The 24,938-nt window shown below is 43.7% G+C and overlaps 1 protein-coding gene across 1 annotated transcript in view; it reads left to right on the plus strand.

The window, feature by feature from the left end:
- Positions 1–23,246: 23,246 nt before the first annotated feature.
- Positions 23,247–24,938, plus strand: part of DSG1 (desmoglein 1) — a gene marked incomplete at both ends in the record, with an annotated part of 29,908 nt that continues 28,216 nt past the window's right edge. Inside the window, one exon of the mRNA XM_080684205.1 lies at positions 23,247–23,291. Within this exon, the coding sequence (XP_080540331.1) occupies positions 23,247–23,291 (45 nt within the window). The remainder of the gene's footprint in view (positions 23,292–24,938) is intronic.

A 24,938-nucleotide genomic window follows, 5' to 3' on the forward strand; every position in this document is an offset into this window, starting at 1 on the left:
CCCCTCAAAGGAATTCTCCCTCTTGGACTCTTGGTTTCTCTTGGCTCCTGACTTGAGGGGCTCTCTCACTCCTGCTCCCCGGCATTTGCCCGCTGTGTGGGCCCCACACACAGTGGATGGATGGACTGTAACCAGCCTGCTGCGGAGCCGGAGCGGCTGCCACATGGAAAGGAAACGCTGGACACTGGCTTTGCTTCTGGCTCTCCTGAGACCCCAGCTCCCCGTCTTCTGTGACGGGAGGGGCTTTGGAAACTGGGGGTGTAATTCCTTGAACAGATCTCACCGAAGACCACACGTTCCTGCTCCTCATGGACTTCACCGTCAGACCAAAGCTCCTCGTCAGCAACAGAGGCATGTTGGCCTCGCGGGGCAGCAGCGCTTTGCTCACACCCCTGCGGGTGCAAGCTGTGAAGAGCAGCACCCCTTCGAGCTGCCCTTATTCCATTTGGCTCTTAATTGGCTCCGGGGCCCTGCCTCCCGCGCACCACCTTGAGTCATAAGGAGTCCAGGGTGTCCTGATTCTTATTCAGCTCACTCCAACCTTTTCTTGTCTCCCCCCCCCAACTCCGATCACCCCCCACCCATGCCCCCTCAGTCCCTCTTTCCCCACCCAGCTGAGCTGGCCGCAGTGCTGGCCTCCCCGAGTGGCATCTCCTGCCGTGCAAGTGTTGGGCACTGAAAGGCGTGGCCCCCCTGAGCAGCGCATCCCTCCCTCCAGGGACCAACCAGCCCAATCTCAGCGGAGCCTCTCCACCCGCCACAGCCCAACCCAGAGGCCGAGCGCAAGTTGCTGCCTGCTCTGAGCTTCTCCGCCTCCAGCCTCCACCCTGCCGGCCTCCCCACCCACCCACCGCCTCTGTCCCGCCCTGTCTGCACCTGGAGGCATCAGGCATCACCTGCGCTCCCAAGCCACTTACACCATTACTTCACTCCCCAGCCCTAGAGCCAGTTTTACTGCTCATTGTTCACTGGTGGGGGCGGGGGGTGGAGGGGGGAGACCCGAGGCAGCTCTGAAGCAACTTCCAGCTGAGGAGGAGCCCGGCTCCTAGGACAGCCCCTTTGATCTTTCTATTCCCCCCATGACCTACCACAAAAAGTGCATTTTACACCCTGACCTGGCGCACACACATAATAGCTGCAGAAAATATCAACGAATATAATGCCCCAGAGGAAAGGACAGAATACACCAACTAAATCCTGCACAGAATTCACTCAGGTGAACTCAACCACACATTTAAGAAAAACTGGAAATACATACTGTATATGTGTGTTCTTTCTTCTACTGTGCACATTTCTGTGTCACAGTAATAACAGCTACTGCTTCTTTAGCACTTGCTCTGAGCTGGCCCAGATATTAAATCAGGTAATTCCCTTAACACTGTGAGGTAGGTGCTAGCATTAGCCCTATCTTACCAGGAGGGAGACTAAAGCAGAGAGAGGCAAACCAATTTCCCAGGGTCACATGGATAGGAAATGACCGAACCAGGACCTGAACCCAGGCTGACGTGTTACGGGACTATGGCTCTGTCCTGCACGTTAGACACGTATAACTTTATATTACTGCATAGCATTATGTTCTCAAAACAAAGTATACTTTTATTTATGTGTAACTTAAGTGTTTTCATAGGCTATTATTATCGATGTGATTCTGGTTGCATCCACTTACTTTATAGTCTTATACGTGCAAGATGCAATTCACAGTGAATACATTTGACAGACACATTTTCCCAATTTGTAAATGGCTATCTAAATGCAATAAATTGATGTTAAGAATTAGTATAATATTTCTAGTTAAATATAAACACTTTTAATAAATTACATATCTAGATCTCAGGACAGATTGGTATGAATGGAATAAAAAGTAATTTAATAGTACATCATTCTATATAAGTAATTTACTAGCATATCATCCTATTAGTCATGTAAGAAAAAGGGAAAATGTGTATGTGAATGCCATCACTGTCAACTGAATAACAACGAAAAAATCCCTCCTCTACAAAACCCTCACTATCTGCCCATATGCAGGAACCTTAAAACCCCAAGCGTTAGAAATCAGAACCACCACCACCAAAGAAATTCAACAAAGACCACCTTCTTTCCCTTAGAAAAACAATAAACATTATTTGCATCCTATATTTCCATTATTGGCCCTATATTTCCATTATTGGCTGAAGTTTCCATTCTTTCTGTAATTGTAAAGATAGCATAACTCCTTTCGGTTCCTCTCTAGGACTACCTGGGTAATATCTTTATCTACCACCCTGATTGTCACGTTAGGTCAGCGATTTTCAACCGCTGTGCTGCCAGAGGCACGTGGCGCGCGACAACAATTGTTAAACCATTCAGTCAGGGCCCTGACCTCTTTTCCCTTAGACCAGGGGTCGGCAAACTCATTAGTCAACAGAGCGGCAAACATGTGGCTCGCGAGCCGCAGTTTGCCGACCACTGCCTTAGACGGTCAAATAGAACAATGACAAGAGCAACACAACAATAGCTGTCCGGTGCGAATGAATCAAAATTATACCTGCTTGTTTCTGTCAGGTGAGCAAAAACCATATTTTTTGGTGTGCCGCAGAATTTTGGTAATTAGTTTATGTGCCATGACATGGAAAAGGTTGAAAATCACTGTGTTGCCCTAGCCAGTTTGGCTCAGTGGATAGCGCGTCGGCCTGCGGACCGAAGGGTCCCAGGTTCGATTCCAGTCAAGGGCACATGCCTGGGTTGCAGGCTCGGTTCAACGTGCAGGAGGCAGCCAATCAATGATTCCCTCTCATCATTGATGTTTCTATCTCTCTCTTCCTCTCCCTTCCTCTCTGAAATCAATAAATATATATATTTTTTTTTTTAAAAAAAAGAAAAAGAGCCAAAACCGGTTTGGCTCAGTGGATAGAGCGTCGGCCTGCGGACTGAGGAGTCCCGGGTTCAATTCTGGTCAAGGGCATGTACCTTGGTTGTGGGCACATCCCCAGTGGGGGGTGTGCAGGAGGCAGCTGATCGATGTTTCTCTCTCATCGATGTTTCTAGCTCTCTACCCCTCTCCCTTCCTCTCTCTGTAAAATATCAATAAAAAAAATATATTTAAAAAAAAAAAAAAAAGAAAAAGAAAATCGCTGTGTTAGGCTGCAGTGATTTCAATCTTATACCTGGATGGTATTTTTTCTTAATCATTTTTAACATGAGAATGGCTACATTGATGAAATCTCACGTTGAGGGACTAAGTCCACGAGGGAGGGGGCACTGAAGGAGTTGGGAGACCCAAGCTGACCTTGGATAGGTCCTCAGCCATCTCAGGCCCTGGGTTCCTCGTGTAGTGGTAGCACTAGGCAATCACCATGACCATTCCCAACCCTGACATTTGACTGTTCTGATGTATTGACTACACACCGCATGGTAAGACCAGGGCATCATAAATAACAACTTGTAATTACATAGGGTGGCAGAGTTTACCGCACAGAAAACCATCCGGGAATCAGACATTAAGACAAGAACTAACCCTGCAGCTGTACTTACCACGATCCCAAAGTTCCCTTTCTGTTAAATTTGTGACACGTACTTAGTGCAAAAGCATGGATTCCTAGAATCACAAGCTGTTAGAAGGAGAAGGAACCTCATGTCACCGACCAGAGCATCCCACCTGGTGGAGGGGGGCGCCGAGGCCCAGACCTGTGGCGACCTTGCTCAAGGTCAGAAGGCTTTAAAAAAAATCAAAGACGACGCGCGTTGAATTTGCCAAGAAAAACTCATTGGTAATGTCACCCATTTTTAAATAGTCCAAAAAAAGTCTATCTATTTATGTTTCCATGTGCTTGAAGCATTTGAAATGCTTGGTCCTCAAAGTTAAAGTTCTGTTGAGTAATTTAAGCTGCTACAGAGAAATCACAAGGACGTTGTGAAGTTTTTCTGAGTCACACCCACCTACTCAGAAAAAACAGAACAAGTCTAACAAGTTCTTGCTGAGAACATACATTTACTAGACCTATTAATTTAGCAAAATAATAGTAATATTGGTATAAAGCAAGTGTGGCAGGTGGTAATAATAAGACAGCAGCGGGCTTGGGACAGTGGCGAAGTCCTTCCTGACTGAGTCCCACAAGTTCGATTCCCATTCACCAGGTGCACGTACCACAGGCTGAGTGCAAGGTGACGTTGATGGTCATGGTTAAATCAGGGAGGGATCTCGAAGGGAATGTGGGTAGTTAGGCAGTAAAAGAAAGTCCATTCAGCTTCTAGGAGTGCCTCCAACTTCAAAGTCATTTTTAAATTAAGGGCTTATCATTTAAATTAAATCCCGACCCCACTGAGAGAATTTGGTGACTATTTGTCATCCTTTGTCCCACTACTGCTCCCAGGTGGGGTCTAGCATCAACATCACAATTTATCACCTGTTAAAGTTCAGGAAGGTTATTGCCTGGCTAGATTCTTCAAATGCCGTCTTGATGTGCTATTCGCCCCTAGTAAGTAACAAGCCCTTAGCTTTGTATTCAAGCAGTTAGGTTGAGAAGACGGGTATGTCACCGCTCAGCATTAGTTCCTGGCTACCAAGTACTGGCTGGTTCTAGACACAACCCAGGCCAATGAAGCACCCACTCATCTTCCAAAGCACCCACTCATCTTCCAGCGAGCTCTGATCATCTTTGGTTTTAAGTGCTACAACTTCCTGAAATTCAAGGGCAATTATTTATTTATATATATATATATATATATATATATATATATATATATATATGTGTGTGTGTGTGTATATATATTATATATATATATATATATATATATATATATATATATATTCCTTAAAATATAATATATATATTCCTTAAAAATAAAGATGTTTGCCCTGGCTGATGTGGCTCAGTTGGGTGTCGTCCCATGCCAGTTCAATTCCTGGTCCGGGCACACGCCCAGATTATGGGATCGACCCCTGGTAGGGGGTGTGCAGGAGGCAGCCAGTTGATGTTTCATGCTCACATCAATCTTTCTCTCTCTCCCAGTCCCTGCTTCTCTCTCTAAAAATCATTTAAAAATATTTTAAATAAATAAGTTTCAAAAGAAGGTGAATGATTAATTTCAGAACATACGCTTAAAAATTTAGAGGTTTCATTTAAAATACACTTTAAAGATAGGAGTTAAGAAAGTTTACAAGTACTTTCATTAAATTTCAAAATCTCTTGGTCTGCTACCTTTGCTGCAGTAAAATACAAATGGCAGATAATCACACTACCATAATCTCTTATTTTATATTTGGTTTCCATTTTTAGTACTTATATTCTATTACTAATTGGGAATATAAAACAATAATCTTAGGAACTATTTCAATGCACTTATTAATTTTGAAGTTTTTAACAATTGGAAATTTAAAAGTTTTTAACAACTGCATCACACACAAGATACCAGAGGGTAAATCAAGCACTAGGTCAAGTAGCAAATAATAGGAAATCTAAGTTTCTTGCCTATTTTTGTAATTAAAGAGTTTTGCTGTATCCCATTTTTTCTGCATTCATACTTGAAGACACTATTATTTTTATTCAAAACTTTAGTAACTTTATGTAAAAATTAATGAGAAATGTAGGTTCATTGCAGAGAAATTAATTTATCCATATATCTTGTTAAATAGTTAATCTTACCAAATTTGTCAGGTTTTATGCAATATTCTATGCTAGGTACTGCATCTAGTTTTAAGCCGTCAATAAATACTAGAGGAATAAATTAAATAATAATATTAAATTCTGAAAAACTCTTTAAAAATTTCCTGTGGGTGAAAAAAACAATATTAATAAGTTACTCATCATTTGTTTTAAAATAACTATCTTAGGCTAATTCATTATAACAGTTTAAGTGGTTCTCAAGGGTTTTCTATTTTTAAAGTATAAGATTCTGCCCAGCTCCTGCTGCTCAGGGGTTGAGCATCAACCTATGAACCAGGAGGTCAGGGTTCGTTTCCCGGTCAGGGCACATGCCCTAGTTGAGGGCTCCATCCCTGGTGTGGGGCGTGCAGGAGGCGACTGACCAATGATTCTCTCTCATCACTGATGTTTCTGTCTCTCTCCCTTCCTGTCTGAAATCAATAAAAATATATTTTCTAAAAGTATAAGATTCCCCTTTTATATATTTACATATTTTGCATTTATATAAAAGCTTCACTGGATTGTAATACTGCTAATTAACATCTGTCAAGAAAATACGCAATGCACAATGACTAAAGTGAAAATTAATTAATTTAATTTTATTAATTTTAGTATGTTTTACAAATAGGATACTTTTTGTAAATATTTGAAATATTTTATAAACATTTGACAATTTGAATCAGTTTTTGGAGGTACTACTAATTGTTTACTCTAAATAATAAATGGAGAGCCCTAGCCGGTTTGGCTCAGTGGATAGAGCGCCGGCCTGGGGACTGAAGGGTCTCAGGTTCAATTCCAGTCAAGGGCATGTACCTTGGTTGCAGGCACATCCCCAGTGGGAGGTGTGCAGGAGGCAGCTGATCGATGTTTCTCTCTTATCGATGTTTCTAACTCTCTATCCCTCTCCTTTCCTCTCTGTAAAAAATCAATAAAATATATTTTAAAAAAAATAATAATAATAAATGGAGAGCAGGTACTTTGGGGCCCATCAGTTATTTAGTCCACAGACGCTGATGGAGAATGTAAGATATGACAGGCTCCTTGCAATAAGTTCCCGGCTTATAGGTTGGGCTCCACTGACTTAAAAGAAAAATAATGTAAAATACATATAAAATAACATTGTTACTTTCTCTACAAAAGCATCACGCTCTCTGAATTACAACCTCCTTGTGGATATCTTAGATCTCTAATGCCTCGCATAGCACCTGACACATGAGAAGAACTTAATCCACGTTTATTGAATGAATCAATTATTGACTTTCAGTAACTGCCATGTTTCTATAAAGTTACTCATCACTTTCTTAAATTACTCCACTGATTGAGTATTTTTTGTTTTACTAGTTGATGGGTATTCTTATACCAAGTGAGTGTTTGTTGGGAGTTGAGTGTGGGTGGAGGAGGGGGCATTTGAGAACCAGAGAACTTCTTACTGAGATTTGGGTCAGATGATGCTGTAGGTGTGGCCCTATTTGACTACTTGCCTCACAGCAAAGAGGCCTCTGGGAAATGCTCTCTTTAAAGAGGAAGTAGTTGCTAAAGGTCAGACTGCTTTTCATAAAGGGTCCTGGCATGGAGGAACACTGGCCTAAGCAGGTGTGTGGGCAAAGTCTCATTCTCTGCCCAAAAGCCTGTATTTCCAGAATAAGGGGGAGAGTCATGTGATTTCATCAGGGGATATCTAGCCCATGGGACTTTCCCCAAACCCAGATGTCCTGAGGACAGACAAAAGGTGATGGGGGGCCCTGACCGGTGTGGCTCAGTGGATAGAGTGCCGGCCTGCAGACTGAGGGGTCCCAGGTTCGATTCCGGTCAAGGGCATGTACCTTGGCTGTAGGCATATCCCCAGTAGGAGGTGTGCAGGAGGCAGCTGATCGATATTTCTCTCTCATCGATGTTTCTAACTCTCTATCCCTCTCTCTTCCTCTCTGTAAAAAAAAATCAATAAAATATATTTTAAAAAAAAGTGATGGGGGAGAAAAATGTTTGGTATATTGTGAGGAGTTTACAGCAAAGACACCCACACCAAACACACACATATGCACCAATACACACACACACACACACACACACACACACACGGGCCTAGATCCTCTGGCAAGAAGATATGCAACAGATAAGCCACAATAATAAATGGTTAAACACACAGATATCTGGAGAGGAATACCTAGCATTTCAGAGAGTGGCTTTGGATTCTGGTTTTAGAACTAAAATGGACATGAAACTTTCCCACCCGGAGCTTCATCCTCCACTTGTGCTGAGGAGCAGCAGCTTGTACGGGGCACCCTAAGACGCCTGGCAGACGAGTAACATGAACCAACTGCTGAGCGAGCAGCAGGAAAGGAGCACTTGGCCTTCACAGAAAAGGAAGTCTGACGTGGGCCGCTGTGAGCAAGCCGGCGATGGCTGCAAGGACACCTGCGAGGCGTGTCCTGGTAGAGAAATGGGTGGCGGGAAGAGACCGTGATCACCGCGCACCAGCCAGCCCTGGGAGGCCTGGGCAGGAAAGGAAGGTCACCTGTCTGCTCCTGGGGTGAAATAAGGCAGGGCCGGAACCAGGAAAACCACCCCAAGACCGATCACCTGCCAAGCGCGGTCTCTTCCAACTCCCCACGCTTTGCTTCCTTGTGACTGTCACAACCTGTTCCCTCGAGGGTGATGCACTTCCCTTCCCGCATCTCCTCCATCCACAGACATCCTCCGCGTCCCACTGAGGTCCATCCCGCATGTTAACTTTTCTATGAAGACTCTTCTCACTCTTTAAAGCAGATTAGTGCTTTCTCCTAGAGAATTTGGTACAAACTTCTCTTACATATTTCTCTTAGAGAAGTTTCTAACATTTAACTCATATAACATCTGAATTCATTTTACCTGCATATTTTAAAAACACAGTGTTCGTTACTAGCATGCATACCTCATTTATCTTCACTTCTTCAGGTCCCAGACCAATGTGTGTGCAGTAATATTTACTGATGCGTCCATGCCAGTGGCTGGAAGCCTCCACAGAGAGTCCTCACCCCTTCCTGCTGGCCAGGAGATCAGCCAATCTGTTTCCCTTCCATGGAGCACTGTCCCTACGGTCTTCGGGATTCTTAGAGACTGAGCCTGAGCTAAACGGAGCTGAGATTGCTCGAGGAGAGAGCAAGGAACTCCTTAGGTGACTCTAATACAGTGAAAACCACGAGACAAGTGTTTTAGATTTGGGATAACTATTACCATCAGGCTCCAATGACTCCTGCTGGCTCCGAGGCCTCTCACAGGCTGGCTCCTACGGATCCCTCTGGGTTTCTCTCTCCCACTTCTCTTCAAGGGCTTCATTTCACTTCTGTTCAACAACTGAAGAGCCACAAACTCACCGTGACTTCCCATGCCCTTTATTTAATTCCCATAAACCCTTGCTTATTAAACAGATACCATTATCTCCATTTTCCAAATGAGAAAACGGAAACTCATGAACAGCGATTGATTCAGCCAAGACCACAGAGCAGAAGATCCCGAATTTGATCTATTTGTCCTACTCCAAAGTTTGCTTCTTTCCCTCTAGGCCAGTGGTTCTCAACCTTTCTGATGCTGCGACCCTTTAATACAGTTCCTCATGTTGTGGTGACCCCCAACCATAACATTATTTTCGTTGCTACTTCATAACTGTCATTTTGCTACTGTTATGAATCGTAATGTAAATATCTGTGTTTTCCAATGGTCTTAGGTGACCCTGCAGGTTGAGAACCGCTGCTGTAGAGCCTAAGACCATCGGAAAACACAGATATTTACATGACAATTCATTAACAGTAGCAAAATCACAGTTATGAAGTAGCAACGAAAATAATGTTATGGTTGGGGGTCACCACAACATGACGAACTGTATTAAAGCGTCGCAGCATCAGGAAGGTTGAGAACCACTGCTCTAGGCCAAGCAATGTCTAGTAATTAACGGAAATATTCAGGTTGCTCGCCCTTGCTCTAAATGCCAGAAACTGGCAGTAATGGTTTAAATGAACAACATAACGCTCTCAGGCTCAGTGTGTCTCTACTCATTCAGAGCAGTTGCGATACAGGCACCAAGACAATCCTATCTATTAAAAGAGTAATATGCAGATTGACCATCACTCCAACACACAAGATGGCTGCCCCCATGTGGACACAAGATGGCCGCCACAAGATGGCCAGCAGGGAAGGGCAGTTGGGAGGGACCAGGCCTGCAAGGGAGGGCAGTTGGGGATGATCAAGCCTGCAGGGGAGGGCAGTTAGGGGTGACCAGGCTGGCAGAGGAGGGAAGTTGGGGGTGACCGGGTCTGCAGGGAAGAGCAGTTGGGGGGACCCAGGCCTTCAAGGGAGAGCAGTTGGGGGGGGACCAGTCCTGCAGGGGAGGGCAGTTAGGGGTGACCAGGCCTGTAGGGGAGGGCAGTTAGGGGCAATCAGGCTGGCAGGGGAGCAGTCAGGCATCAATCAGGCTGGCAGGGGAGTGGTTAGGGGGTGATCAGGCTGGCAGGCAGAAGCGGTTAGGGGCAATCAGGAAGGCAGGCAGGCGAGCAATTGGGAGTCAGCAGTCTGGATTGTGAGAGGGATGTCTGACAGCCTGTTTAGTAGGATCGGGCCTAAACGGGCAGTCGGACATCCCTCGAGGGGTCCCAGATTGGAGAGGGTGTAGGCTGGGCTGAGGGACACCCCGCCCCTGTGCACAAATTTCATGCACCGGGCCTCTAGTTTAGGAATAAAATCTTATTAGCCCAATTTCTATGGCAGAGGTTCTCAAACTGTATTACCTCCAATCCACTTTGGGCACTTACTAATAATACGGTTTCCTGGCCTACGCACTCTAATAAAAATGTGGCTTTAGCAAAAGTAAATAAGGCCTAAAAATTGACATTTCAGAACACTTTGTTTCTGAACAAATAGTTTTCCATTGTTTTTTAATTGTGCAAAGTATTTATCATCATCAAATTTAATCGCTCAGAATGTAAATATTTTTATTAAGTTCCTGAGCTTGCTCCTTGATAAGATTAGTCTGAAATAAAATTTGATGATATAATACTGACACAAGATTCCTGATAGAATTGGGCGTTTCTCTTAGACTCACTTCTTAATCAATATCTCGGAGTGTATGCAGATTTCCCTGGGTGTTCTTTTCACCGACTCTGAGTCCACACTTCTATGACTCATAATATACAAGTTCGACTGCTTGGATGTGCATTTCCAGGGCTTAGTCATCAGCATTTCATGGCACCTCGTTGATTGTATCATGGAATTTTGATGATGTTTGCAGTTGCTTGAGCTGGAAAACCCTCTCAAGGACCAGAAACATGTCTAAAAAACATGTTGCCAGGTTTCTTGTTGTAACTCTGTTATAACTGCCAAAAGATATGCACGGCTCACGGATGGCAACCACACATTTATTCTTGGAATCCTCATTGTTAAATAAAATATGGGGGGTGGGAATCACTGTTTGAGATCAAGAGATGAGTGAATGAATACAACAAATACTAATTATGTTTCAGAAGTTGCGATGAAGGAGAGTTTCTATGGAGACTAGAAACATGCTATAAGCACTAAGGCGGCAGAATTTCTGGAAAATGGGCCTTGACTTCAACTTCACTTAAAACATGTATTGGGCACATAGGGGGTCCCAAGCAGTGCCAGGGAGCACAGGGAAGAAGACATACTTTCCAATCTTAAGGCGTGTTTAACTTCTCAGGAAGCTTGTACCTAATATCCAGAGTACAACTCACACTCTCATAAACTGCAGTTTCTCTGGTCACACCCTCAGCCCCGGGGAACTGTTCCACTTCCAACATTTACATTCTAACAGGGACATGAAGGAGGCATGTGGATGCGGCATCGTGCCCACAAGGAAGGGGTGCTTAGAGAAGAACATGCCTGCAAAGAAACGGAAGAGTTAAGAGCGGGAGAAATCAGAAGGTTGTCTGTGCTCCTACTTTCTCCCGTCTTCAGGACTGTCTGGGAGCTTTTCATCCCAACGTTCTTCCTTTGGTCTAAACCACATTGGCCCAAACTGGTTCTACCGCTTCTTGGAAGGGCATTTCTGTCTGTGTGTCTTGCTGACTTTTCTCCCCCTTGACCAAACAGATGTAAACATGCAAATTGTCCCTCCAGGTATTCCCATGTCATGCTCTCTTCAGTGATGGCCTCCACTGTGCAATTTCATTGTCACCTCACACTGACAGCTGTCACATATGTAACTCTAATGACGTCCCCCTACCTATCTTCAGATGGACTCTTAACATAACTCATTTCTACAAGGTCATTATGAAGCTTAGTATATTTTTACTTTTGTTACATAATACAGGCCTGCTAATGATAAAATATAGAAATCAATTAGAAGAATACAAAATTCAGCATACCATTTCTTTTCCAATAAACAGATTTTTGTAAATAACTTCAGAAAATTTCTATGCATATATAAAAATGTGTGTACACAAAATAAATTTTTTATACAAGAGTGTGTACACACTGTTCTACATCTAAGCTTTAAACTTACTGTGCCTTGTTCTGCTTTCCATATAGGTATATAGGACCAGTCTCATTTTTTTATTTCACTACACAAATATACCCTAATCTATTTCACAAATTCTACTCTGATAGGCATTTGCTTTATTAGCATGTTTTCACTATTACAACAATAATGTGAAGAACTTCCTTGTATGTACATTTTTATTTTTTTTATGAATTTAGAGAGAGAGAAGGGGGAGAGAAACAGTGATGCATTGTTCCATTTATTTATGCATTCTTGTATGTGCCCTGACTAGGGATCAAACCCACAACCTTTGTGAATCGGGATGACACTCTAATCCATTGAGCTACCAGGCCAGGGCCTTCATTGAATGAGCATTTATAATCAGTTGTACCCAATGGATCTGGGGCTAAATTGAGAAAAAGAAATTATTGCATCAAAGTGTATGTATAAATTTTTGTTAGCTATTATCACATTTCCTTCCTAAAACATTGTACCAACTTTCACATCCACTTTCAGTCAAGGAGATGATTTTCGATTTTCCTACTTCTTCCACAGCAATGGGTGTTAGCTAATGGCTTTGTTATTAAATGCTAATCTGATCTGTGAAATATTTGCATTTGTTGCCCAATTTGTATTTGTATTTGTTATCTAATTCTGACTAAGGTTGGCATCTTTTCTGCTGCCTATTAACCATTTTTTTGTCCCTTTGAGTGAAATATCTCTTTATGTCCTTGACTACTTATATTTCAGTTGCCAACTTTTTCTTACAGATTTGCAAGAGCTCATTAGATATTATGGGAGTTGACCTTTCTTTGTTACACATGTGAAAAATCTCTTTTCCAGCTTACCACCTTCTCTTTCCCCTCCTTTGGTTATGCTTGTTTATGTAGATGTTTTGATTGTCAGTCTTCTAAAATTCATCAATCCTTTATAGGTTCTGGATTTAGGTAGACATTCTCAATTTCAAGATATTTAAATTTTCACTCATCTCTTTTCTTCTATGACAAGCTTCCTTTACATTTAAATCTTTTCTCCCTCTGGATTTTCTCCTGGTATAAGGCGTATGTTAATTTTGTTCTAAATGTCTAGCCACTTGCTCAACATCATCTTTTGAATTATGTACATTTTTCTCAGTGATCTGAAAACCCATTGATATTTCACACTAGAGATCTTTATTCTTAATCATACATGAATCCTTAACCTATTTCACTGACCCTTTAAATCATTTTCCAGTTCCAAAGTGTGTTTATTACTGTAGCATTCAGTGTAAACCTTGTCAGGTTTTATTTCACTCATTATTACATTTTTCATGTACTATAATTTTAATTTCTAGTCTTGATTATTTGTTATTCCTTAGGAATATAAAATTATTTTGTCAAGTTTCAAAAAAATAATTGGGGGGGGGTTCTTTATTGTATCATATCTTTCTGTATAAAAATAAAGTATATCTTTTTATTTATGTCTTCTTTAGGTCCCTTGGGAAAGCTTCAAAGTTTTCATCTTGTAGGTTCTACACCTTTCTTCTCTGCTTCATTATGAAGTAGTCTACATTAATAATTACTACTGTAAACCATCTTCTTATATTACTTTCACTATAGCCCCTAACTAATAATTACTGGATATTTTTTATTAATTAGATACTCAGCCACATTAATAACTTTTTATGTCATTTGCTATATTTTAAATTGGTTCTCTTGGAATTCCCATGTAGAAAAATTTATGATCTGCGATAGTCATAATTTTAAATATCTTCCAATATTTGTATTTGGTTATACTTCCAGAAAATATTAAGTAATATAATAGTGGGATCTTTTTCTTGATTTTAATAAAAATATTTACCATTTCATACTAAGCATAATGGTAGATTTTTATATTTTTATCAGCGGATGAGGGGTATCCCTCTCCCCACTGAGTGCTCGGGTGGGGTCCTTATGATATCTTGAGAAAAAGAATTTTCTGAGACTTGCACAGGAGGATGAGTGATGTTTTATTTGTGTGGAATCACATCCCTTTGTTTCCAAAGCCCCCTTTCCCTAATCCAGTCCTGGAAGGCGTGCAGCTGGGCATTCAGGGAGTCAGAAGCAGAGCCAGCGTCCCGAGTTTCGTCTCCAAGGTGGAGCTGGGTCTGGTGCAGCATCGGGCTAGTTGCAGTCCATCCTCCACGGTGTGGGGTGCACATGGCTGTGAGTCATGTGGGTGAAGGCAGGAGAGCACCCTCACAACAATTCCCCAGAGCGCCCAAGCTCAGGAGAACAAGCTCCTTTGTTTAGGTGATTAAACATTCCAGATCTGCCAGCGCTGGGCGTGGGCACGCCTCCTCTGGCCCATGACCTGTTCCCATTTGTGACTGACAGACCAGTACCTTCCTGAAGTCACCCCAACTGTACTGCGTATGAGTCTGTTCTTCTCTCTGTCCAGCCCCTTCCCCCAGCGATCTGCAGGGAATAGACCAGTGGCTCCCTGGGGAGGGCGAGGCCTTAGCTTCCCGGCGAAGCTGCCGCCGATACATGCCTGTGACATCTGGCCTTCCCTTGCTCCTTTGCGGTTGTTCATAGCTGGGTTCATTACAACGGTATTAGAGTGATGCATGATTTCGTAGTTTTGTTTTTTTGTGGAGATTTTGTTTGTTTTTAGAGAGAGAGAGAGGAAGGGAGAGGGAGAGAGAGAGAAAGAGAAACATCCTGCAGCACACCCAGCAGGGGACTGAGCCCTCAACCCGGGCATCTGCCCTGACCAGGAATCGAACCAGTGACGCTCTGTGCACAGGACAACATTCAACCAATTGAGCCACACAGACCAGGGCTATGATACATCATTTCAACCAAGTTAGTGACCATTTTATCCCTTTATATTTTACTCTTTCATTTAAAAATAGATGATAAATTATATCAAGCTTTTAAAAACACCCATGGAAGAATATTTTTTATTTTAGTTATTATAATGGTTAAATATTATATTGAATTTTCTAACCTCGAACCACCTCATATTCCTAGAGACAATTTCAATTGGTCTCCAAATTCATCTTCCACTGTCTAGTGTCTCTTCTCTATCCATTCACCACAAAGTTTCCAGGACAAATTCTTCAAACTCGACTTTGACGAGGCCAGCACCTTGCTCTAAAGCCCACAGTGGTCATTGTCTGCCATAGACTGTCATCCACTTTCCTCAGTAGTGCATCCCCTGTCCTCCACATGTGCTAACCCAGCGGCACTGCTACGTCTCTCAAGCCGGACACGCAGGTCCAATCTGATGCCTTTCTGGCCTGAAAAATGCATATTGCTTCCTGCCTTCTTTTCCATCTACATTTTCACTTGTTGAGAATGTAGTCATCCTGGAAATGTCAATATCCACCTCTTCCATGAAGTGTTCTCCAGTGTCCTTAATGTGGATATTATTTTCCTTCAGCAGGGACCATAAACATAGAGGCCTTTCCTGTAGCACGTGCATCTGTAAGCCTTGTAACAGAGACAAGACTCATCACCTCTCTGACATCCAATCATGAGTATAGTCTTTGTAAAGAGAGAAACTTCTATTACCTATTTTTCTCTCTCCTGTCAACTAGCACAATCCCTAGTAGGGTGGAATTGAATTTTTAAAACCGCTGTCAACAACAGCTTCTGAAAATGATGCAGTAAACTTTTTACCTGCTCATAGACTGCACACACAACGCTTAAAGAGAAAATATTCTATCAATCAATATCTTACCCTAAGACATGTTGGTATTATCATCATCGAAATCAGGCTCTTCAGAAATGGAAGGCAATGGCAGAAAACCTTAAGACTGTGGAGGTGATTGCGGTCTGTTTCCACCAGATGTGGCAAATCACATGAGGAGTTGCCATATGAGGATATTTTGGCCTGCGAGGAAATAGGGATTTACTATGGTTTCTTGAGAAGAAGTATGATATAAGGAAAGCAATGTTTCCGAAATACCCTTCTGGGCAATGAATACAAAACAAATCCAAAGGGGAGAGTGAGTGGTCGCTTAGGATGTGGCCCAGCAGCGCCACGTGAGGAGGAGCAGAAGATCTACAGCGGCAGAAACCGAGACGGAAAGGCCAAGTTGAGACAAAAGAAGGTTAAATGTGAAAGTACAACTTGAGTCAATTTAGGTGAGCAACAAAGGAAAGGAGAAATCAAGCATTTAGAAATCAATTCCATCATGTAACGTTCAACAGTACAGTAAGTTCTCACTTAGCATCATGGATAGGTCTTGCGACTTTAAGTGAGATGACGTATAATAAAATCAAGTTTACCGTAGGCTAGTTGATATAAACAAGAGTTAAGTTCCTGCCCTGACTGGTTTGGCTCAGCGGATAGAGCGTCGGCCTGCGGACTGAAAGGTCCCAGGTTCGATTCCCGCCAAGGGCATGTACCTTGGTTGCAAGCACATCCCCAGTGGGAGGTGTGCAGGAGGTAGCTGATCGGTGTTTCTCTCTCATCGATGTTTCTGACTCTCTATTCCTCTCCCTTCCTCTCTGTAAAAAAATCAATAAAATATATTTTTTTAAAAAGAGTTAAATTCCTACAGCATCTCATCAACATTCAGGAAATGACATCGACCAAAATGACCTTATTCACGGACTTGCCATATAAGATCTATCTGACATCACCAACAAAACTGGCTGAGGATCCCAAAGCCCACTGCATGCCTCCATTTAGCAAGCTGGGGAGTCTGCTTTTCTCATTCAGCTAACCTGGAGCCACTGGAGGTCAAGGACCATGGTGTATGCATCTTTATAACCAGTCCCTAGCACAGTGCAAGGCATACAGTAGGCCAAAGAAACAACGTGTGGAACTGAACTGATGATCATTTGTTATAAGTAAAGGGAAGAACTTGCGCTGTGCACTGGTGGGGTAGCAAATACAGAGATGTGTGAGTAGGGAGTTTTCGACGGGGAATAGTATTACTTCCTTCTCAGAACATTTGCAGCTACAGCATAACCTCGTTAAGGGCAGAGTTCAACATTATTTTGAATGTTCCACAGCATCAATCACAGCCATGAACATGCAAGGGATATTCAATTAGAATAATTTTTAAAAAGAACAGACAATAATAAGTTAGTTTCATTCATTACTCGTATATTATCATAAAATATTTAAGTACTAAGATAGACTCCAATGTCCTCAAAACCAGTTGAGGTTTTCCCACTCATGAATGTTCTTTCGATATAGAGAAAACTACTCCGAGAGGAGACATGGTTGAACTGTTATTCTTGGAAATGACTAGAGAGAAATAAATGAAGGTTTTCCTTGAATCTGGTGTAAAAGGAGGAAGAGTTAGGCTGCAGCTTATCCTAGTCCCATGGTCGGCAAACTGCAGCTCTCGAGCCACAGGCGGCTCTTTGGCCCCTTGAGTGTGGCTCTTCCACAAAATACCACGGCCTGGGCGAGTCTATTTTGAAAAAGTGGCGTTAGAAGAAGTTTAAGTTTAAAAATTTTGGCTCTCCAAAGAAATGTCAATCGTTGTCCTGTTGATATTTGGCTCTGTTGACTAATGAGTTGGCCGACCACTGTCCTAGTCAATTAACCAAAGTCTCTCTGAAAATATCAAGCTAAAAATACAATTTGGTCATGAAAATGTATCTTTTCCTCAGTGATTAATTGCTTCAGTTTTAGTGGTTACTTTCAGTCATCATGATTTCTATTCATACTCTTTTGGTTAATCTTATCAGTTCTCCTAAAATAGATTAATTTACAAATGAGTCATATTTTGTATGACAAGTTATAATCTATTCATCCAGTCCAGGGGTCAGCAAACTTCTTCTGTTCAGGGTCAGAGAAGTCATTAGTTTCAGCTGTGCAGGCCACATGCTCTCTGTCATAACTTCTTAGTTCTGCTGTGGCCCTGGGAAGCATCCATGATAACACAGTAGCAAATGAGCATGGTTGCATTAAAAAAAACACACACAACAAAAAGTCAGGCCATGAGCCAGAATTAGCCTATGGCTATAATTTGCCAACCAGTACTTTAGTCCATTATTCTTATTTTTATTATGAAATTTTTCAAATATAAAAACAAAGAGAAAACCATATACTGTCATTTAGATTTTATAATTGTTAACTAGAGGCCCGGTGCATGAAATTCGTGCCTGGGGGCGGGGGAGGTGTCCCTCAGCCCAGCCTGCACCCTCTCCAATCTGGGACCCCCTCGAGGGCAGTTGGACATCCCTTTCACAATCCAGGACTGCTGGGTCCCAACAGTTTGCCTGCCTGATAGCCCCTAACCGCTTCTTCCTGCCAGCCTGATCACCCCCTAACCCAGCCGTGGGCAAACTACGGCCCACGGGCCATATCCGGCCCACGGAGCCAAAAGAGTGGAGGGTTCTCTTGCTCTCCCCTCTGCTCCTTTACTTTGAATTTATATTAGTTCACACAAACACTCCATCCATGCTTTTGTTCCGGCCCTCCGGTCCAGTTTAAGAACCCATTGTGGCCCTCGAGTCAAAAAGTTTGCCCACCCCTGCCCTAACCACTCCCCTGACAATCTGATCAATGCCTAACTGCTCCCCTGCCAGCCTGATTGCCCCTTACTGCCCTCCCCTGCCAGCCTGGTCGCCCCTAACTGCCCTCCACTACCAGCCTGGTCGCCCCCAACTTCCCTCCCCTGCAGGCCTGGTCGTCCTTAACTGTCCTCCCCTGCAGGCCTGGGTCCCCCCCAACTGCCCTCCCCTGCAGGCCTGTTTGCCCCCAACTCCCCTCCTCTGCCAGCCCAGTCACCCCTAACTGCCCTCCCCTGCAGGCCTGATTGTCCCCAACTGTCCTCCCCTGCTGGCCTGATCACCCACAACTGTCCTCCCCTGCCAGCCATCTTGTGCTGGCCATCTTGTGTCCACATGGAGGTGGCCATCTTTGACCACATGGGGGCAGCCATCTTGAGTGTTTGGAGTGATGGTCAATTTGCATATTACTCTTTAATTAGATAAAATATTTGGTCATATTATTGCTGGATTACCATAAAGAAAATGTTGCCTCTGCATAATTAAGCATGTATCTTTAAAAATAAAAACATATTACTACATAACCTAATGAAATTGATAGTAACTCCTTAACAGCCCATACTTAAATTTCTTCAAATATCCCTAAAATTATTCCTATAGTTTTCCTGTTCAGTTCAGAAATCCAATGAAGGATGAGACATTGCATTTGATTATTATATATTGCAAGGTAAGTCTCTTGTAATCTAAAGCAGCAACCTCCACCCCCAGCCATGTCTATGTGATTCATTGAGGAATAGTCTAATTTTAAACAATGTGAACGAGATCTGGAACCAACACAAGCCCTAGAGACATTAACATAGCGGCAAGTATCAAAATGTCTCTTTATAGAACCCTTAACGTGTTACCTCAACTTCTTCTTAATTTTTAGGATTTATTATAGTTTCACTTATTTTTACACAATTTGAGAACTGATTAGGATAGACTAGACACACATATAAAATCAGAGGTTCACATATAACATAAAAGCATATTCCATGGAAATGTATGAGTCTATTCTATGGGTGCTGTATAGATGGAGGGAGATAGAACAGTCATTTTAATGAGGCTTAGAAAATTCTAGACCATTACAACCCATCACCTTGAGTAAAAAGATGCTGACTATTTTGTCTTTCATGAAGACATGACAGCAACCCAAACTGTGAGCAAACGTAGAAATGTAGACGCTTGAGATGTCCTTTAGAATTTTCAGGGCCTTATGAGAGAGAAAAGTCCCTACCCAGGAAAGTCTTGATGCCTGTGAGAAAATCTGTCAGTTTACCAGGGAAGTTCCAAACAGAAAAATACCCCCAAATTCTATAAAATTTCCAGGAACCGAGAACTGCTGGAGGCACACTTCATGACAACGTTCAGAGTAGGAACAGGGCGCAGGAAGGAGACCGGAGGGAAGCAGCACATGTGAGTAGCACAGTGATGTGGCCGTGTGTGTGAGCTTGCAGATAGGGAGGCTGGAACATGTGAACACGGAAATGAGAGGGCTTCGTGCTGCCTGTGTTCTAAAGCATCTCAACTCGTTAGCATTCGAGAATGGGATCAATCAACCCCGAGGTGCTGATTGGAAACTGGGGCAAAGCTAGCGTGCCCTCAGTCAGAAAAGGAGTTGAATGCATGAAGAACAGCAGGAGCTGAGGCAAAGAGTCAGATAGAAGGCAAAAGAACTATGCAACCACTGGCCACGAGTGGTTATTTAAATTTAAATGAACTAAAATGAAATAAAGTGCCCTGACCGGTTTGGCTCAGTGGATAGAGCGTCGGCCTGCGGACTCCAGGGTCCCAGGTTCGATTCTGGTCAAGGGCATGTACCTTGGTTGCGGGCACATCCCCAGTGGGGGGTGTGCAGGAGGCAGCTGATCAATGTTTCTCTCTCATTGATGTTTCTAACTCTCTATCCCTCTCCCTTCCTCTCTGTAAAAAAAAAATCAATAAAATATATATTTAAAAAAAAAAAATAAAATAAAATAAAAAATAAAATGAAATAAAGTTAAAAATTCAGTTTCTCAGTCATAGCACATTTCAAATGCTCAATGGCCATATGTGGTTAGTGGCTACCAGACTGGGTAGCGCCGATAGAGAACGTGTCCCCATTCCAGAAAGTTCTATTGGATGGTGATGTGCCAAGGACTTTAAAATGAGTAGGAAAGAGAAAGCAGCAGAGGAAGGGGGAAGGAAGAGGGGTTCATAATCTCCCTTTCCCATTTGTGCCCCGTATCATGTGACGGGCAGGACAGCCGCTGCCCTGAGACCTTGGGGTTCCGCCACGCCTCCCCTCAGGAAGGGGCTGCAGGGGCTGCTGCTTGGGGTTGCTGGAGCAGGGCACTGAGTCAGGGCTGGAGCCAAGGCTGGTCTTGGGTGAAGAGGGCCTGTGCACACCCTAGAGCAGCCGTGGGCAAACGACGGCCCGCGGGCCGGATCCGGCCCGTTCGGCTGTTCTCTCCGGCCCGCGGAGCCAAAAGAGTGGAGGGTTCTCTTGGTCTCCCCTCCGCTCCTTTACTTTGAATTTATATTAATTCACACAAACACTCCATCCATGCTTTTGTTCCGGCCCTCCGGTCCAGTTTAAGAACCCACTGTGGCCCTCGAGTCAAAAAGTTTGCCCACCCCTGCCCTAGTGCCATGCCCAGAATTCGAGGTCCAGAAAGCACTCACTTGCCACTGAAAAGAGGCGAGAGTAGTGTGTGCATCTCTGCTGTCCATGCCTGGACATACAGTCCTCCTGCTAATATTTGCTCTGACAAGTCATTGGTGGACACTCGCTTTCTTTTTTGTTGTATTTTTAAATTTTTTTATATGTTGATAGTCACCTTCTGCCTTTCTCGACTAATAGGAAATCTGGCCTGTTTCCTTTTATTTTATTACTTATATCAACCCATTCTTATTGTGAGCATTCGTAACCACAGCAAGTAAGCTTGGCCGCCCACCTCCTTCCCTCTGAGCTCCACGATGGAGAGCGTGGCGTTCACACCTCTGCTGAGTCACCTGCTCTGTCGCACACTGGCAGTGAAATGACAGTGTTCTGTAGAAGCTGTGGCTAGCCCCCCTTTCGAGGACATTTCTAGCATCCTTTTGATCATAACCAGCTTTCATCCAGCCCAGTGGGTCTCCTGTCCCACGCTGCCTCTTCAAACCGCATCACCTCCCTGCCGCTCACAGTATGCATCCTGGACATTGCGGGGTGCAGAGCGCATCTCCCAGGAAGGCTGCCAAGCGCTGCCTTGCGGGAGCCCCTGTGTATTTCCACAAACCGCAGGCTGCTGGGCTCCCCATCTGCATGTGTGGGCAGCTGCCCTGCAGCGCGCTCCCCATGTTCTAATTGGCTCGCTCCCCCGTCCTTGGCTCCGAGCTTGGGAACCGCGCTGACTTCTCACCCACCTCACCTGGCGAGCAGCTTTCTGCACTCTTACTGGCATGTCAGGCACTGATCCTCACGGAAAGGGTTACCAACACGACTTTAATTAGAGGTTTCTATTGCTTTCTTTTCCTCTGACCATGACAGGGCACTGCTTTCTACCCCGCTGGAGAAAGGCAGCACTTCAAAGACAGAAAACGTGTTGGGGAGAGAAGATAATCATTTAGAGAAAAGCACAGGCTGCCCTGGACGGAGGCTGGCCACTTGAAGGCAGAGGAGCTCGTCATTGTAAGTATCACAGTTCTGCTTGTGTGCACGAATGCTTTCAATGCCCCTCCCTCTTCACATTAGCAAACTGTTGGCCCCACAGAGAACTTTGAAAATGACTGACTCTTCCCTAGCATGCACTGAAATGGAAAGTTTATGGTTTTCTACTGCGCCTGTGAGCACGGTCCACACGGTCCCCTCTGAATAATCTGAGCTTCCATCCGGACTACACCTGCCTTTCTGATATGGGAGGGAGCCCAGCAGCCTGTGAGCACGGTCCACACGGTCCCCTCTGAATAATCTGAGCTCACATCCGGACTACACCTGCCTTTCTGATATGGAAGGGAGCTCAGCAGCCTGTGAGCACGGTCCACACGGTCCCCTCTGAATAATCTGAGCTTCCATCCGGACTACACCTGCCTTTCTGATATGGAAGGGAGCTCAGCAGCCTGTGAGCACGGTCCACACGGTCCCCTCTGAATAATCTGAGCTTCCATCCAGACTACACCTGCCTTTCTGTTGCGGGAGGGAGCCCAGCAGACTGTGAGCACGGTCCACACGGTCCCCTCTGAATAATCTGAGCTCACATCCGGACTACACCTGCCTTTCTGATGCGGGAGGGAGCCCAGCAGCCTGTGAGCAGAGCAGAGGGTGGGAAGCCCCTACCAACGCTGTAATCCCTCAAGCTCCTGACTCTGTGCATGCCTGCCCCTGACACCCTGCGGTGGAGGAGCCAGTAGTCCCTGTCCTCCCGAGAGCTGCCTCCAGCTGGGAGGAGGGTGTGTCCCTCAGCTTTTACCTGCGAGCAATGATGATCTTGTCAAGCATTTTAGTGAGACCAGCCCAAGTTTTAGGGTGGGGATCCAGACTGGTTATACGTACCTTCGGTCCTTCTCCCAGCAAAGGCAGAAACACCTCCAAGCCTGCATGTAAGAACACCGACTGAGAAGTTATTTCCATCCGACAGCGGCCGAGGCGGGGAAAGCAAAGGGAGCGAGAAGAACCAGCACACGCCCCGGCCCTGGATGTAAGAGAGCCCGGCAGCGATGGGCTGGCACCTCGGGACCGCGGCGGCGCTGGTCACCCTTCTGGTGAGTGGCTTCTGCCCAAAACCCTGGGTGATGGTTCGAGTCGCAAACCAGTGGGAACTTTTCAGAAAGTGCTGTTCGGTGTGATTTCTAGCCTAGACCCGTCAAAAGCGTGTTAATGACAAGGTGACTTTATGGACTCGGTTTTTAAACAGTGTTTCTCTCTTTCATTGAAGACTGGAGATCACAGTAAGGCGTCGGTGTCAACGCATCGTATGTCATCTCTGACATGGAAGTCATGGCTAAGCCATTCTGAGAAAACCCTGAACTGGGGGAGGTCACCTGCTATTTCATGGCACTTTGTTGTTCAAATTCTCTTTCGCAGCCTGGCTTCCAAAACCATAGCACAGGCGTGTCCTGGTTTTTAAAGTAAACATTTTTGTCATTCTTTCGGCATCTTTGCTGGTAGAGTCACTATAATTTTTAAAACATAAAAATGGGATCCGTGTACATTCAAATCATAGCTGTCTGTGACCGGCCTTACTGTCCCATGAACCTCATCAGCTTTATACGTGGCTGGGATCCATATCTCTAATATCAAGACCCCGCACTGCTTCACTCGGAATTTATTTAAAACCATCTTTTTACTTTAAAAAATGACATGATGGGAGATTTAGCAATGACATAGTAGGGGAAGGTAGGGCTGTAATTAAGAAATAAGTATAATTATTACAATACCAGTTCTTGCTCATGGAAAATCACTAATGACTATGATATACAAGCTGTACATTGATGATCAGACAAATGTAATGAAATGTTTTATCACTAATAACTTACACGTTATTCGTTTTCTCTTGTTAAAGACAACCCTAAGTACAGCGCCAGTGTGTTGCCGCAATTTCACCGACGTTAAACATTTTTGAATCGCAGTCTAACAGTAAAAGGTTAATGTAACCCACAGAGCAAGTGCCGCTTAAATCGCAATCCAATTTGGCAGAATGTGTGTGGTGCTGTGGTTCATATTTGTCTCTACTTGCTTAATTTTAAAACTGGATTGCTGGGTTTCATAACAACAAGTTAGATCTTTGATCCAAAGTATGCTGGTTAGTTTTAGTTCCGTTTATGAATTAAGTTATGTCACCATCGTGGGTTTCATTGTAAATGAGCATCAATAAGCTGGTAGCATTAGCACAAGTTGCCCTTTTTTTTTTCTATGATTTTATGTCAGGTTGCCTTTAAGCAAGAGCTCTATTCCATGGCCGTTTTAATGGATCTTTAGGGTCAGGTGATGTCAGAACCTGGATGTGGCAGGGATTAATGAGCGTTGCGCAGTACGTCATTTGAACATAGGAACATCTGTACATTGTGAAATGATAAAATACTTTATTTTTCATTTCAGAGCAATTTGGTCTATGAAGTCCTAGGATAGTTACAGTTGATTCAAGGTTTATTCATTGAATAGCTTTCATTGAATCTGTAAGATACGTTATTTCATTATTTTATGATTATTTTTAATTAATTACATCCTATAAAGTTTCTTTAAACAGTCCCTTTCCAATTAGTCATTCTTCAGTATAATGTATCATTTTATCCAAATGTGTCCTTATTGAACTTTCTCTCCTTGGGGAGGTTTCTGGACATTTGTATTTTATTTTTTGAGTCTTGATAGGTTTCTTTTGCGTGGATTATTTGTTTATTCGTTTATTTGTT

The sequence above is a fragment of the Plecotus auritus genome (genome assembly GCF_963455305.1).
Source record: "Plecotus auritus genome assembly, chromosome: 8".
Taxonomy (NCBI): domain Eukaryota; kingdom Metazoa; phylum Chordata; class Mammalia; order Chiroptera; family Vespertilionidae; genus Plecotus; species Plecotus auritus.